The sequence below is a fragment of the Heptranchias perlo genome, chromosome 10, assembly GCF_035084215.1.
Source record: "Heptranchias perlo isolate sHepPer1 chromosome 10, sHepPer1.hap1, whole genome shotgun sequence".
Classification (NCBI taxonomy): Eukaryota; Metazoa; Chordata; class Chondrichthyes; order Hexanchiformes; family Hexanchidae; genus Heptranchias; species Heptranchias perlo.
In genome coordinates, this window is record NC_090334.1 from 49929355 (window position 1) to 49947418 (window position 18064).

Sequence of the window (18064 nt, forward strand, 5' to 3'; positions counted from 1 at the left end):
TTCAAAACTATCACTGCCAACCTTAAAAAGTCTACTATCATCCCCTCCGGCTACCACCTTATCTCTAACCTCCTCTTTCTCTCTAAGATCCTTGAACACATCGTCATCACAAAGCTCCATGCTCACCTCCTCCACAACTCCTTGTTTGAATCCCCTCAGTCTGGTTTCCTATCTACCCACAGCATCTGAGACACCAACAATATACTTTGTGACTGCTACCACATCACACTGTTCATCTTAATCCATCTACAGCTTTTGATATGGCCAACCATTCCATCCTCTTCCACTGCATCTCCTCCATGGTGCATGTCCTCTGTCCCAAAATAGATGATGCCTTTTCTGTAATGGCTTCTCCTGCCACTCCAAACACAGTCATCTCCAGTGTGCCCAAAGGTTCCATCATTTGCCTTCTCCAATTTCTCGTTATAATGCTACCGCTCTCAGTGATATTACCTATAAGCACGAAGGCAATTTCCACATGCATGCTGATGAGCCAGAAGTGCCGAGTGGAAGATCCATCTCGGCTTCCTCCCAATATCTCCACCATCACAGAAGCCAGTCTTCAGCCAATTCGATTCACTCCACACGATATCGAGAAACTGCTGAGTGCACTGGATACAGCAAAGGCTATGGGCTCCGACAACATCCCTGCCATACTGCTGAAGGTTTGTGCTCCAGAACTAGCTGCGCCTCTAGCCAAGCTGTTCCAGTACAGCTACAACACTGGCATCTACCTGACAATGTGGAAAATTGCCCAGGTATGTCCTGTCCACAAAGAGCAGGACAAAACCAATCTGGCCAATTGCCACCCAATCAGTCTACTCTCAATCATCAGCAAAGTGATGGAAGGTGTCGTCGACAGTGCTACCAAGCAGCACTTACTCACCAATAACCTGCTCACCGATGCTCAGTTTGGGTTCCGCCAGGACCTCTCGGCTCCAGACCTCATTACAGCCTTGGTCCAAACATAGACAAAACAGCTGAATTTCAGAGATGAGGTGAGAGTGACTGCCCTTGACATCAAGGCAGCATTTGACCTAGTGTGGCACCAAGGAGCACTAGTAAAATTGAAGTCAATGGGAATCAGGGGGAAAACTCTCCAGTGGCTGGAGTAACATCTAGCACAAAGGAAGATGGTAGCGGTTGTTGGATGCCAATCGTCTCAGCCCCAGGACATTGCTGCAGAAGTTCTTCAGGGCAGTGTCCTAGGCCCAACAATCTTCAGCTGCTTCATCAATGACCTTCCCTCCACCATAATGTCAGAAATGGGGATGTTTGCTGATAATTGCAGTGTTCGGTTCCATTCGCAACCCCTCAGATAATGAAGCAATCCATGCCCACATACAGCAAGATCTGGACAACATCCAGGCTTGGGTTGATAAGTGGCAAGTAACATTCGTGCCAAGCAATGACTATCTCAACGAGAGAGAGTCTAACCACCTCCCCTTGACATTCAACTGCATTACCATCGCCAAATCCCCCACCATCAATACCCTGGGGGTCACCATTGACCAGAAACTTAACTGGAGCAGCCACATAAATACTGTGGCTACAAGAGCAGGTCAGAAGCTGGGTATTCTGCAGCGAGTGACTCACCTCCTGACTCCCTTTCCACCATCTACAAAGCACAAGTCAGGAGTGTGATGGAATACTCTCCACTTGCCTGGATGAGTGTAGCTCCAACAACACTCAAGAAGCTTGACACCATCCAGGACAAAGCAGCCCGCTTGATTGGCACCCCATCCACCACCCTAAACACTCACTCCCTTCACCACCGGCGCACCATGGCTGTGGTGCGTACCATCTACAGGATGCACTACAGCAACTCGCCAAGGCTTCTTCGACAGCACCTCCCAAACCCGCGACCTCTACCACCTAGAAGGACAAGGGCAGCAGGCACATGGGAACACCACCACCTGCACGTTCCCCTCCAAGTCACGCACCAACCTGACTTGGAAATATATCCCGTTCCTTCATTGTCGCTGGTTCAAAATCCTGGAACTCCCTACCTAACAGCACTGTTGGAGAACCTTCACCACAAGGACTGCAGCGGTTCAAGAAACTTTCTCAAGGGCAATTAGGGATGGGCAATAAATGCTCGCCTTGCCAGCGGTGCCCACATCCCATGAACGAATAAAAAAATCCAACTTTACCTCTGCCATCACCCACTATTAATGTACTGTCTGACTGCTTGTCTAACATCAAGTGCCAGTTTGGCTGAGTTGGTAGCACTCTCGCCTTGGAGTGAGGTTATGGGTTTAAGCCCCAATCCAGGATTTCAGTACATAATCTAGATTGGCACTTAGGTGCAATACTGAAGGTGTACTGCATTGTTAGTGGCTCAGTCTTTTGAATGAGATGTGAAACCAAGGTTCTGCCTATTCATTGGTTCAGGTGGACATAAAAGGTCCCACAGCACTATTTCAAAAAGAGCAGATAATTCTCCCAGACTCTGGTCAACATTTATTTCTTAATTAAAATCATTCATCCCATTTGCTGTTTGAGGGACCTTGTTATTCACATTGTCCACATAACAATTGTCTACACAACAACAGCAACTCCACTTCAAACATAATTCAATGGGTAAGAAGCACTTTAGGACCTCCTGAGGATGTGATAAGGAACTATATAAATGCAAATTCTTTCTTTCTTTCTGTCAAGTTGTGAATGAGGCAGAATTTTCACCAGCTTAACATTCGGAAGCCTAATGTCATCCTGTTCAACTCCTACCAAAAAATCTGAACCCTACCAACCCCAACCCAACACCAGTCTTGACCATGAGCTCAGCTTCAAACCCCACATTCTATCCATCACCAAGAACACTTACTCTTACCTCCATTACAGTACATTGTCTCCATCTATAACTCACCCTTCTGCCGCTGAAACGTACAGGCTTGACTCTCCTCGTACGCCTCCTGAGTTTAATCCTAAACAACTCTAATTCATTCAAAACGTTACCATTATCATCCATTCCTGCACTAAGCCCTGCTCACCTATCACCTAATCATCCCAACCTCAACTGGCTCCCCGTCTCAAATGCATTAAATTAAAAATTTTAGTCAGTCATTGTTTACAAATCCCTCCATGCTTTTGCCCCACCAAACCTCTGCGATCTCTTTCAGACCTACTTTCTAGCTCATGACCTCCATTCTTCTGGCTCTGGGCTCTTGTACATCCCTTCTTTCCTCTACTCCACCACTGGTGGCACATCCTTCAGCCACCACACTCCTACAGATAGCTTGTGTATGTACAGGCTGTATCTATCAATATTAAAAACGTTATGCCTGTGTAAAATTCCTGTCCACAAAACTTTACTTCTTGTCACACTTTTGTATCAACTTTTTCTCAGAAATTATCTGTCCTGGTCCCAGTCACACAAATGGAAATGCTCCAGATTAGTATCATTTAGCTATGTTGTTTAAATCTAAAATTTAAAAAAAAGCACTGGGTCCTTTAAAATCCTTGCTGTTAGATAGCAGATTGCCTGTCCTGGACAATATTTATCCCTCAACCCAACATCACTAAAACAAATTATCTGGTCATTATCACATTGCTGTTTGTGGGACCTTGCTGTGCGTAAATTGGTTGCCGCGTTTCCCTACATTACAACAGTGACTACACTTCAAAAGTATTTCATTGGCTATAAAGTGCTTTGGGATTCCTGAGGTTGTGAAAGGCGTTCTATAAATGCAATTCCTTCTTTCTTTGAAAACTGAAAATGGTTTGTGTTGCATGAAAGCTATTCTGGTTTCCTGACACATATCGCACACTGTTGCACAGCAAAAGTGGAAATTGCAAAAGCAAGCACGAAAGGATCTATTATCCATTCTTTGTTGAAACAGAAAAGAAATCATGATGCAGTTGACAAGAATATACTTAATCTGTTACTCTGTAGCCTTATCAGGTCTTAATTTTAGCCAAATATGCATCAGAAAAATAATATAAAGCTGGAGCACAGTTGGAATATCAGACTCAGCTGGAACAGTTTATACAGATGGCAGTGTTGACACAGTAGGCAGAGTTGAGAACGTGGCAAATTGAGCACATCTGACAAAATTGGCACACCTTATTTAACTGGCATAATCAGCAGTTGTCACAGCAGGGACTGCTGGCAGCTAGCCTTCATTCCATGAACACAGGCAAATATACAGAAAAATTACTTTCCTAAGAGATACAGGGTCACTTTCCTAGGTCATTAAACCTGTCAAAAGTTATTACTAACAAAATGGCACTGCCAATGAATATAGGAATTGGTTTCATCGTTCTAATTTTTGTTTGTTAGATTTACATTTTGATAATCATTGTACTATGAATTCCAATCTAATTCTGATGCATCAAAAGATGATCACTGCTGAATGGATTATGCAGTTGAAAAATTATTCTGTTGAAGAATAGATGATAGTTGGGCTATATAAAACATGATACTATATATACACACACACACACACACACACACACACACACACACTGAGCATGTTACAATGTAGAGAAAAGGAGGTGATGTTTTGAAGAAGAGGAGACCTTGCTTGGTTTTCAGTATTGTCATTTCAACCCTAAGGTGGATTACAGAGTTGAAATGCACTCCAGCCTATGCTATTCTATCCGATACGTACAGGTGGAGCTTCTGAGAGGATGGCTTGATTATCTTTGAATACTGTTTTTTTGCTGATGACGGGTGACAGTAACATCTGGCAACCTATGTTCGGACAACATAATTTTAACTGAAGCCATATTGTGTCCTTCCCCACCCCTCCAATCCACAAGCCATGGATTTCCCACCACCACCTCTCCTGCAGCTGACCTGATCCGGAGACTCCTCCAACTGCATTCCAAACTGGAAGCTAGAAGGAGAGATGAATGCCTGGAAATAACTCTTCTATTGATCTTCCTTTTCCCATCTCAAAGCAACATAGCTAAGATCAGGAACCCAGCCCCAAAGGGAAATTCAAGTTAATATCACCAGTATTGTAGAGTCACACGTTGGTGCTCCAACATGCTGTGTTACTGTATTGCTTACTGATATTCAGTTTTATTGCACTGCACGTTACAGAATAATGACCCACTCGAGCACACTTCTGAGTGCCCGGTAGGTGGAAATTATTTGATGCAGCATTCTGGGAAGATATGCTATAATTAGAATTTTAATTTCATGCACCCATTTAGTACATGCGCTTGCGCAAGAGAAAAGGTCACGGGGAATAAAACAGATTCACTAGTTATACATCTCACTGCTGTTTGTGGGACATTGCTGCCACACAATGGCAACTCCCATTTTCCTTTAACAGCAATTATTGCTGCATTCCAAAAGTAATTCTTGTGCTAAAGCACTTTTGGACATTTTGATTATGTGATAAGGTGCAACATAAATGTAAATATTTCTTATGCCATTTTGTTACTAATTTTCTAACAAGCGTTGTGTATCCTCCATCACATCATCAGTACCCCTGTAAACACCCCAAATATATACAAATAGCTACATATTATAAAAACTCTGAAAGTGATAGATGTTCATAATCTTATCAGAAACTTTTCGCAAGATGCTTACAGAACATTACTGATCCAATAAATCATTAAAGAAGGCATCTATCTTAATGTAATGAACCATTCCTCACAAACATGTTCTAAAATTCTCTTTCCGTTTCATTTTATTCTAAATACACAGTTATTTTAAATCACTGTTAGAATCTTTTGGTTCACAATTGAATTGCTGACTTACTTAGAAACTGAGGCAGGTCTTACAGTGACTGTGTACATACCAACATTGCATTAAACAAATACTGTGTATTACTGTGACTTTGTATGCACCAATTTTGCATTAAATAAATATAGCTGTGACTCATGAACACTACACATCAGAGACCATACCAAATTGCCATCATTTTGACAGAAGAACAAAGGGTAAGCCCACTGACAGGGGATTAATGCTGCAAATACACTTTATAAAATAATCAATTTTTGTCATTTTTCATAGGGGGATGGAGCATGGGTCACTTTTTTATTCTTGTGAAAAACAGACAATAACGGATGGCCCCTGAAGTACACCCACATACAGAACTCCATATGGAATGTGATTTTGCATGTATTTTTAAATCTAATGTAACCAAAGTGAAACTATGTCCCCCTCTCTTTAAAATGAAGATGTCAGTTGGCTCCAGCCAGCTAGAATATATGCGTGCATATGCTGGGGGGGGGGGGGGGGGGAGGGGGCGGTGAGGGGGTAAGAGAATCGGGGCATTGTAATGCTAACTAATGTATCCTGGTGCTGACACTACAGACACAATGGTGATGTACATTTAATATTATGCATTATATAGATGGATAATTGATATTTTGGAAATTTTCAAAGGAAAGATATTTTTATCAAATCCATTATGCCACTGCCTTGGGTACCAGCTATGCAAATACAAATTGACTGTTTCACTACATGCTTTGTCATGTGTCAGAGGTGTTCCAGTGTTATCAGCCAGCCACCCAACCTCATTGGGAACAACATTCATAAGCACAACTGGAAAAGAGTGGGAGGAAGTCTAAGATTAAGGGGAAAAAATGGATTAAAAAACTTGTCACTGACTGCCAAAGGGAGTTCATCTCTGAATCCTGACAGAGGAGGAAGTGGTCATCAACAACGTATTGTGCAGGAGAGATTGAGGAAAAAGGTGGTTTTGTTCACAGTATTTTATCTTGAAATTTTGAATATCTTCACATCTTCATTAGATGTAAAAGGGCAATTAACTTTTTGTGTGCATTGCAAAGGATCTTTACAATTGGTTATGCTAATCTTTCCTAATCCTCTTAATTTTGCGTGTGCTTTCATTCATAAATTTAAAAAAAACTTTAGTTAATATTAGCCTGTGACAGTTCTGGTCTTTTTTGCTAATTTCACCATACTAAGTTGATTGAAAAAGTATGGGTCCAAGCAAAATCCAACAAGCTTATCACTGCTATTAAGCATGCTATTGTTAGCATCTGGTTACACACAATCTATAAGGGCAGACTACTGAAAGGTGCAGATTTCAATTGTGGAACAAAGTTCACTCCCAAGAAAGACCGGGAAACCACTGAAAGGGAGAACGGTACTCTGAAGACCTGAATTGCACATAAATCAACTGCACTTATATGTTGCTTTGCATCAGAACACAGCTCCTGATTCTTTCATGCAAAAACCTTGTTAGAATTACAGGTTCCTTATTATTTGTCCTTGAGCTTTTCAAAAACATTACAGTGTGCATATGGTGGGGTGGGGTGGGGGCAGGGGCAATGTGAAGTAATTCCCACTTGTATCTTTGGGGAGGAGAACTATTGAGTTATTCTACTTGCAATGAGGAATTCATTTCTCTTTTCGGTCACTCCCTGAAACGGGCCTTGGGTCGAAGGCCGAAGAAAGGTCCTCAAATTACTTATGCAATAAGTCTATCTTGTTCAAAGAAATGCAGGGAGGTTTCACAGTGCTCTGGTCAACATTCATCCCTCAGTCAATACCAGATTAACTGCCCAGTCATGTCATTATTGTCTGAGACCTTACTGTGTGCAAATCAGTTGCTGCATTTACAAAACAGCAACTGTAATTCATTAGTTGTGAAGCACTTTGGGACATTCTAAGGACATCAAAGGAACTATATATTGCAAGTTTACAAAGCTAATTTCAATTTGATATAATTATAATTATAGATATCATTAGTGTTCTTAAGTATATATACTGCAAAATGGCAGACCATGGGTTTGTACGCACAATTCTCCACAGTGAGGCCCCAGTGTCAGTCAGGCCATCTAGGGACAGATTTAACTGGAAGGATATGTTGCCCCTGGGTCCTGGGAGGAAAAAAAATCAGAGTGTACATTAACATGGGTCATTCTCACACACTTCCAACAACTGGTTGTCAATTGGTATTGGCAGAGATTTTGAAGCAGGTTCTTCATCTAGGATGAATTTAAAGTGTCAAGGGATCCAAAGTGGGAAAAAGCAAACACACCACATGAGGAAGGAAAGAAAATTATTTTTTTGTTTTTGGAAACTACTTTTTTTAAAAAACTAAAAGTAAATCACAATGCTCCGAACGGCGAACCAGTGTGGTCGCTACTCCTTAGATTTAAATTCATCCACTAAGTTACCGCGTTCTTTTTGGTGGCAACTTCCTCGAACTGTGAGTTCAAATAGTATCAGCGTTCTTTCGCGGCCTGGGAGGGTGGAGAAAGGATCGTTAAGGCCCCTCAACCAATCAGCTTGAAGCAAGCCATGCTGTGAGAACCAGGAAGTGCAGTTCATAGAAAAACAGCAGACTAAAAACCTTGGATGTGCCCGATAAAGGTATTATAAAGTGACAGAGAAAGTGAAATAGAGAGGATAAGATAAAAGAGATGGAAGGGAAAAGTAAAAAAAAATTAATTATAATTTTTTTAAATGTCCAAAAACTATTAAAATCAGGACTAATGACACGTAACATTTTTAAAAGTTAAATTTTAGTGCCAGTTTTTTAAGTCTAAACTAAGTTTCACAGTCATTAAGACTTACCAGTGAAACTTAGTTTAGACTTAAAAAACTGATGGCGATATTAGTTAGTTTCTAGCTGGGCAGGAGAGCAAGTTGACTCTGGTCCATTGATGCCATTGATTACAGCTGGCAATGTCTCTTTAGGGCGAAGCCGTCAGATTGCCGGCGAACCATGAAGGGCAAGTTCTGGATTTCCACGTTTGACTGTGCATGTACGGTCACCGGAACTTGCTCTTCAATTTCGCCACTAATAATGGTGAGCACTGTTGAGTTCACCGTTATTTCGAAAGCAATTTCCGGCCCTATAAAACTTAGTTTAAATGATACGGTGTGAGCACAGGGAAAGAGGAAGTATTGTAAGCCATCACTATCTTTCATGTCTCAAAGTTTTGAGAGTGTTCCAGTTCTTCAGGAATTCAGGAGGGGAAGAAATTACTTTTCATTTTCAATACAATTAACACGATCATTTTTACTGACTTTTTGACCTTCTTCAAAATCCTCCTCTTCCCATTTCTAACAGAATGAATTTATTCTTTTTTTTGCAAACATCATTCCATTAAGTCAACATTAGTTGCCAACTTTAAATTTAAAAGTGGTTTGATAATGGTAATTTTTGATTGAGCAGATCTATTTAAAAGAAACCTAAAACAAAATGTAAATTCTATGGTAAAAGGGTTTAACACAGAAGGAAAATGTTAATTAGAACCTATTTAAGTTTTACATCTGTAGTGAACCTTGCGTCAATTTTCTGAGTTTATTGGTTCAACATCTTTCATTGACAAGAACTATCAACCAACAAGGTGTGAGATATGATGAAGCCCAGACATCAGTCAGACTTTTCACAAACTCCAAAGAATAGAATCAGGTAGTGTGGCTACTAAAAAAATATAGGCGGCTTTTATTTTTGCAGCTAGGGGCTACTGTTCTATATAATTTTCAGCAGCCGTTTTTTTTGTCCAGGCAAGTGCCATTTTCCTTCTTGCTCACTCTTCCCCCCGAATGCTTCCCTTCCCAGGACCTGCCTGTGCTCACTTCCCAGGACTTCAAAGGACAGTTGCTGTCAGGGCTTAAAATACAATTCACATGAGCAATACGAGAGAAGGTCCATGTCTTACACAATTTTGACAATGTTTATGTAATCAAACACTGTTATAACAAATCTCTGATATTTACTTATAACAAATGATTTCTCTGATCTCAGATAACGCTGTCTTAAGATTAGAAGAGGAGCTGAAAGCTTAACAAAACAAAAATACTCTGCTGATGCTACTCATTCAAAAAGCTAAGTTAGGCTACAATGACGGCAAAGGTGAGTGTATAAATCCTAAGTTTTACCATATCTGCAATTGTTTCAGCAGACGGAAACAGGGTGCTATCACTGTTGTAGTTTAAAAAGAACTAGTTCTGTGGAATCAATCTCAGTGTTATGACTGGTTATCCAAGCATCATAAAAGCCTTGGTATAATCAATCAGATTGCTAGTCTTAGAATATTGATTGGGTCTTCCGTATTCTTCTGCATAAAGGTTCTGCCTTGCCTACTGCTATGACTAATCATTATTCTAGGATTAAGCTAATTTTGTAAATCATTTAGGCCAGTAAAAGTTTCTTTAAGATTTTTAATCTTAAAATTGGCAACTTTTCACACTCACTAAGATTTTGAATCCTTACCTGCCACTATTGCATATCAGCAAATCGCAAGCAGGACGCCCATAATTTTTCCAAAGGCACTCACACCATCAAGGAACCGTACTACGAGCGAGGACTCTGAAAATGTACCTTTTAGGCTGAAGTTGGTGAAAATAGATATGTTTGCTATTAATGAGACTTTGTTTTGCCATTAGCAGTGTTTGTTTCTGTACTTTTGCACCATCTCCCAGGGATGTAGATTCTGGGGCTGCAGAAATATGACTTTTGAGCATCTAGTCTAAAGCTTCCAGCATTCCCTACTGTTCAATGTATTCAACAGATGGCTTTCTAAGATTGTCAAATATTTAAGCACCCAAACATTAATCCTCCACATTCTGGTAACTGTAAATAAATTGCTGTGCGATGTATTATAACTAAGTCAGAACATATAATGCTACACCATATTCATTTTTAAACTGCAGAATATGAAGAATAGCTTTCAAAGCATGAGTAGTAATGGTGTAAATTACCATCTTGGTATTCCTTAAACACACCACAAATTGCATATTTAAGTACAAGAAGCAGTAACGAGTGATGCACCATTGGATACACTGAGCAGTGGGGTGCAAGAATGATTAAGGTAGGCAATAAGACATTCTTTCTCAATGCTCCCACTCTCTCTAGACCTAGAAAATAGCACAAGAATGGCAGTTCTGGTGTGCAGCAGAAATACTTCTAGATGTTTTGTATGAAAAATACAATCTAAAAAATTGTAAAGGGATAGGTTTTATAAGGAATACTCTGATATAAGGACATTACATGCCTTTTTGTTGGAGCATTTCTATGACATTCTGTTCTCTTTTTGTACCAAGAGCATTCTATTTGTTTAAACTATATTTAAATTGGTCATTTATATATTATAAGAAAGAGCTTGCATTTATATATTAGACATAAAAGATCCCACGGCACTATATGAAGAAGAGCAGGGGAGTTCTCCCTAGTGTCCTGGCCAATATTTATCCCTCAACCAATACTAAAACAGATTATCTGGGCATTATCTCATTGCTCTTTGTGGAATCCTGCTGTGTGCAAATTGGTTGCCGCGTTTCTCTACGTTTCAACAGAGGCTACACTTCATAACGACTTCATTGGCTGTAAAGCGCTTTGGCGCATCCTGAGGTCGTTGAAGCTGCTATATAAATGAAAGTTCTTTCTTTGACATACTGTACTGTTGTTCTTGGGCTGAGAAATGTTTCCAATGATAATGATTACAATGAAATTCTTAAGCATGGTGTTGTTAGCTAGTAGAAATTAACACACACATATGCACGCGCAAGGAATTCCAATTCTGTTGCCAGTTCTAAAATATACCATCTGGCTCTATTATTTTATGAATGAGGATTTCAATTATAAATGCTTTCATTTCAATGGTTAGTTCCCCATACCAGTGAGTGACATAATGCATGTTAAATGATTTTGGCTCCAATAACTAAATGTGATTATTTTAACACATGTGAGGATATGGATTGCAATAACACCCTAACAATGCCTACCACTTGCACCAGCTCCTTCTTGGAAATGACTGGGTAAGGTTCTTGTATCATCGTCATACTCCTCGCCACCTTTAACAGCAACAGCATCAATTTTTTCAGAGGGGAAATCTTCGGATCCCACTCCCGAATCCTTTTGAACTTTTATTTTACGTTTACAAAAGCGGTCCTTAGAATCTGCTTCAGGATCATTTACCAAAAAGTCCAGAGTTTCCATATAATCAGAGGCGATTGGATCGTCTGTACAGTCTGCATTATGCCGAGCACTCATTTTGTTTTCTTGGACCCTGTGACTGAGGCGGGACATGTTTCTGTCTAAATCCTCTTGTTGACACAACGAACTTTCTTTTGCATCCAAATTGCCATGAGCTGTCAAAATGAAAGACTTTGTGAGTCTCAGTCTGTAGAATGAACTACAAAATTTATCAGCAAAAACTCATTGCGAACGTTCACTATTTCAGTGTGAATGTTTCCCCAGCAATCCAGCATTGGACCTGCTCAAATGAACACCTGATGCCGTTGTGTGCCACTCCGTCCCTAAACATATCAAGGTCACCGCTAAATTCTATAAACTCCTTCTCGGTCAGCCACTGACACCTGCTTTCACAATTCAAATAAAACGCTTTGAATCTTTAGAACAAGGATCAAGACTTCAGACTGTTACCGATTCTTTTTAAAACAACGCTCCCCTGGCTGCACTAATTGTTCCAGTCTGGGTCACCAGGAGGCCGCGGCTGGGGCTGGCACGGTACATGTCTCCTGGTGGCTGGGCCCGTCTCAGGTATACACACTGGTAACTAATGGTCTGAGCTGACAGCTCGCTGGTCATCATTCACCCGCACCAACCCCCGGAGCCACAGCTCAGGGTCACTTACTGGCCACGCTCCCCCACGTCATCCCTTCCGTACCTGCTTCTCCAAACCCTGTCCTCGGTGACTGTGTCCTCCCTCCATCTGAGACAGAATACTTCCCCCTCATTTTCTGCATGTCCAGGACTGCCCTCCCCTAGCCAGTGATGGTTTATTCCCTCCGTCCTTCTTTTACCAACAACTAGCAGCAACATTTCAGTCAGAGGAAAAGAGCATGTTAAATCACCAATGAAAACAGAGAAAATATAAAGTGAGTGGGGAGTGGGAGTGGGAGGTGAGTGGGAGAGGGGGGTGGGAGGTGAGTGGGAGAGGGGGGTGGGAGGTGAGTGGGAGAGGGGGGTGGGAGGTGAGTGGGAGAGGGGGGTGGGAGGTGAGTGGGAGAGGGGGGTGGGAGGTGAGTGGGAGAGGGGGGTGGGAGGTGAGTGGGAGAGGGGGGTGGGAGGTGAGTGGGAGAGGGGGGTGGGAGGTGAGTGGGAGAGGGGGGTGGGAGGTGAGTGGGAGAGGGGGGTGGGAGGTGAGTGGGAGAGGGGGGTGGGAGGTGAGTGGGAGAGGGGGGTGGGAGGTGAGTGGGAGAGGGGGGTGGGAGGTGAGTGGGAGAGGGGGGTGGGAGGTGAGTGGGAGAGGGGGGTGGGAGGTGAGTGGGAGAGGGGGGTGGGAGGTGAGTGGGAGAGGGGGGTGGGAGGTGAGTGGGAGAGGGGGGTGGGAGGTGAGTGGGAGAGGGGGGTGGGAGAGGGGGGTGGGAGAGGGGGGTGGGAGAGGGGGGTGGGAGGTGAGTGGGGAGTGGGAGATGAGTGGGAGAGGTGAGTGGGAGAGGGGGGTGGGAGGTGAGTGGGAGATGAGTGGGGATGAGTAGGGAGGGAGAGGGGGGATGAGTGTGAGAGGGGAAAAGACAGGGAGAGTGGGGGGGAGGGGGGGAGCAGGGAAAAGGACGGCTTCGTGTTAAAGTTTTCTCTATCAAAACAAAACGATTGCCAATGATCAGTCTGACACGACACCAGCCGCCCTCTCCAGTACCGGCCTGTTTAAATGGATGTTACGCTGAGCCTCTGACCAGTCTCGAGCTCTGACGGAGCCGCTTTCTTACCCGAACCTGCGCTCGATCCCTCCACATCCGCGTCACATCCGGCTTGGAGCCCAGCGCGAGGTAACCACAGCAACCGGATATCTGGGAGAGGATAAACAGCAACTTGCTGATCAAGTAAAACTGATCTTTTATTTGCAAAGTTTTGGTCTTTACAACTTGCATTTGAAAATTGTTTGGAATTGACACACACAAACCACATGTTGGAGATTATTTATAAACTTTCATGTCATCTTAAATTATCTTTAAGCTGTTAGAAATTTCCTAACAATTTTTTGTTTGGGAAATATAGAATGCTGTACTGTTAAAAAAAATCTAAAATAAATTTTCATGTTTGAATATACAGTAGTTAATTTCTGCTTGATATGAAGCAAGGTCATTCAAACAACTGAGTTGTACTAATAAGCTTACAATAAAGTAGCCACTTAAATATAACAATACCTTTTGAATAAACCCAATAAGTTATAACATTTCCTTACCTTTATAGGATTGATAAATTTTACAAGTGGTGCAACAGAACAGCTACAACTTACTGAATGTGGAGTCAAAGAAAAGAAAGACTTGCATTTATATAGCACGTCCCAAAGCGCTTTACAGCTACTGAAGTACTTTTTGAAGTGTAGTCACTGTTGTAATGTAGGAAACAAAGTAGCCAGTTTGCGCACAGCAAAGCCCCACAAAAAGCAATGTGACAATGACCAGTTAATCTGTTTTAGTGATGTTGATTGAGGGATAAATATTGGCCAGGACACCGGGCAGAACTCACCTGCTCCTCTTCAATATGGTGCCATGGGATTGTTTATATCCACCTGAGAGGGAAGACGGGACCTCAGTTTAACATCTCATCTTTAAAACGGCACCTCCAACAGTACAGCACCCCCTCAGTGCTCTACAGAAGTGTCAGCCTGGATTATGTCTCTGGAGTGGGTCTTGAACTTCTAACTCAGAGATGGGAGTGCTACCAATGAGCCACAACTAACACCCTGGAGAGGACAGGAGGGTAGTGAATTCAGAGGATGGAAGGAAAAGGGAGCTGAGATGGAGATTAAAGCCACCGGGAATGAGGAGTTACTCAGTGCAGAGGCTGAAGAAGAAAAGGCTATCTTGGTGAGAAACTCAGGGTGGGCTTGGGGACACGGTAGACAACAAGAAGGTGAGGGGATGGGACAAGATGAGGTGCTCAAAGCAGGAGGAAGTGCCAAAGTGGTAGTGAGAAACCAAGGCATGACATAGTGATAAGGGCCACACCACCACCATGGTGGTTTGTGGGGGGCAGGTGGCAGTGATAGCCAGGTGGGGATGCTTTGGTAAGGGGCATGATGTCGCCACCTGTGAGCCAAGTTTCAGTAAAAACCAGGATGTCAATGCAATCATCCACAATAAGGTAATGGATGGCAAGAGCCTTTTTCAGGAGTGAATGGACATTCTGGAGGGAAATATGGAGAGGGATGGTGATTGATCTGCAGAGTTCAAGGAGGTAGTGGTGAACAGGGTGAGCGGGCTGGGAAGGAGGTTGGCAAAGTTAGCCCCCAGTGGACACCACGGACAGGAAAGTCGGCGATAGACAAGGATGGAATGGTGGCTGGAGAGTAGGAAGGCAAAGGTGTAGTGATGGTTTGGGGTAGGAATTGGAGAGGAGAAATGAAAGGTGACACGACTGGATAACAGCATGGGGAGGAGGCAAGAGAGAAGGGCCCAAGAGAGACGAAGAGAAAAAGAAATCAGGTTGAAGTTATGGGCTCGGATTTAGAGCAGAGGCCAAAATGCAAGCGCAAAATGCAGAGGGAATTCAGATTACATGGCAGGGATTAGTAGAGACATATCCTGGCTTTAAACAGACGACCGTCCCACTTACTCCAGGGGCCTTGTATCAGATGGATCAAAAGTTGTTATACTCAGTTTCTTAATGTTACAATAAAATGTTACAATATCTAATTACTTAATTGTCAGCCCACAGGTGCAAACTTTTACTGGACCAACAACTTCACCAAACACTAAAGCACTCCACAAAGCAAGACTCACAAATTCAACAGATGTTGTCATTTTCTTTTAGTAAGAGCAGATTCAGTGGGTCAAGGCACCGATCCTTGGTCTGTCATGAATCCCTGATGGTTTAGTAGTTAAAGGCATCCATCTCTGGTCTGTGCTGAGTCTCTGAGGTGCTGTAGCAACTTCAATATTATAAGTGAAAGAGTGACACCATTGTATGAACAACACATTTTCATTAACCCAGGGTGGCATCCTCACAAAATAATCAATTGAAGCCTTGGATCGGAAGGGGTCTACTGACTAGCCAAACATGAAGACAGATGTGATCGTGAAAATAATTATAATGATAGTTAGAGATGAGCTATTGAAACTGAAAATATCTAGTCTACCTTATTACATATACCAGGTGTTGAATATCCAAGGATAGGTTTGACCCTTATACACATCAAGATACAGAAAGAACTTTGTCTTTTTGTTTCATCTTTTAACTGATTTAATAAGAAGACTTTAAAAGCAGGTTAATGTCTATGTTGATTACCTATGCAGGTGCATAGGATCCTATAACAAGTATGATATAACCAGTCACTGAAAGCAAACATGCAGGTGCAGCAAGCAGTTAGGAAGGCAAATGATATGTTGGCCTTCATTGCAAGAGGATTTGAGTACAGGAGCAAGGATGTCTTACTGCAGTTATACAGGGCCTTGGTGAGACCACACCTGGAGTATTGTGTGCAGTTTTGGTCTCCTTACCTAAGAAAGGATATACCTGCCATAGAGGGAGTGCAGTGAACGTTCACCAAACTGATTCATGGGCTGGCAGGACTGTCGTATGAGGAGAGATTGGGTCGACTCGCCCTGTCTTCACTCGCGTTTAGAAGAATGAGAGGGGATCTCATTGAAACATATAAAATTCTGACAGGGCTGGACAGACTGGATGCAGGGAGGATGTTTCCCCTGGCTTGGGGGGGGGGGTCCAGAACGAGGGGTCACAGTCTCAGGATACGCGGTAGGACATTTAGGACTGAGATGAGGAGAAATCTCTTCACTCAGAGGGTGGCGAACCTGTGGAATTCTCTACCACAGAAGGCTGTGGAGGCCAAGTCACTGAATATATTTAAGAAGGAGCTAGATAGATTTCTAGACACAAAAGGCATCAAGGGGTATGGGGAGAGAGCGGGAATATGGTATTGAGATAGAGGATCAGCCATGATCATATTGAATGGCGGAGCAGGCTCGAAGGGCCGAATTGCCTACTCCTGCTCCTATTTTCCATGTTTCTATGTTTAAGTATCTTAAGTGCTTTTGATCAGAGACTACTTCCATACTTTTGTAAATGATAAATTGAAGATAATATGCAAAGGAAACACTATCTTTTGGAATTCTAAACCCCTATGGCATCAGTTTGAGTTGGAAAGCCAGCAATAACCTACTGTGATCATCGCATACTGTTTTAGTGTTTTGTATATTATTGCTAAATTCACACTAGAAACTAATGTAAAACATATTGGGGTAAAAATTATTTTAAGCCCATTGTCGGGCGCAGAATGGGCATCGTACTCAGAGCACATGCCCAAATTGGTCACCCTGCTTAATTTAAATAAAATAGGCAGGCTGACAGCGCTACTTTCTACTTGCACTGGTCATTGGCTGCTTGCCTACTGGGGGAACGTCCATTTGTGTATTGCTGACGCCATTTAAAGGCAGCCTGCACCTCTTAAAGGGAAGGTGCACTTTGACTGCAGGCAACTATCATTGAAGATTGTCAGTAATCAGAGGAGAAGCTGCAAGAGCCCCCCTGTTTTTCTGACCCGGCGTTGGAGGTATTGGTGGAGGAGGTTGGCAAGAGGGGGAACATCTTATATCCACCAGGCAGCAGGAAGATATCAAGTAAAGCTTTCTGGCACAAATGGGCAGAGGTGGCTGTGCTTGTGTGCACCAGAAGCATTGAGCCCAGGACATGGTTGCGATGCCAAAAAGGTTTAATGACCTCACAAGGATAGTTAAGGTAAGTCCCCTAACTCATATCTCTCATTACTCTCTGCTTAGCCGTAACCTGTTGCTCCAGCACTCATAACTCTTCCCTCCCCCGATTACCAGCACTCTCCTCCAATCACTGCGGCACACTTCACTCCACTTCCTTCTGCTCTTACTGCAGCATTCTGCACCTGCTACTCTCCTCACTATTATTTCCTTCACCTCCTCACACCTATGGTATCTTTCACATACTAGCAACACTATTCTACCCAGACATGCAAATCCTCAAAACTTCTCACTACTCTAACACTGACACACTCCCTTCTTTCTTGCAGGCCAAACTCGCACATAGTAACAAGGTGCAGGCAGCCACCGGAAGAGGGCCACGATTCAGCCATGTGCTGTCTCCACTTGAAGAGCAGGTGATGGACATCATGGGCAAAGGACATGTCAGGAGAATGGGGTCTGATGAGGCTGACCACAATG

General features: G+C 42.7%; 1 protein-coding gene across 4 annotated transcripts in view; it reads right to left on the reverse strand.

Annotated features, from left to right (window-relative positions):
* Positions 1 to 13601, reverse strand: part of c10h14orf180 (chromosome 10 C14orf180 homolog) — a 69799-nt gene extending 56198 nt beyond the window's left edge. For 2 of the 4 annotated variants that reach the window (XM_067991712.1, XM_067991708.1), the window contains exons 1-2: positions 12574 to 12719; positions 11669 to 12034 (exon numbers count right to left, since the gene is read on the reverse strand). In XM_067991712.1, the coding sequence (XP_067847813.1) occupies positions 11669 to 12034; positions 12574 to 12652 (445 nt within the window). In that variant the 5' untranslated portion in view covers positions 12653 to 12719. Of the gene's footprint in view, positions 1 to 11668; positions 12035 to 12573; positions 12720 to 13548 lie in introns of those variants that run through there. The other 2 variants (XM_067991710.1, XM_067991709.1) reach the window with 2 other exon arrangements.
* Between the last annotated feature and the right edge of the window lie 4463 nt (positions 13602 to 18064).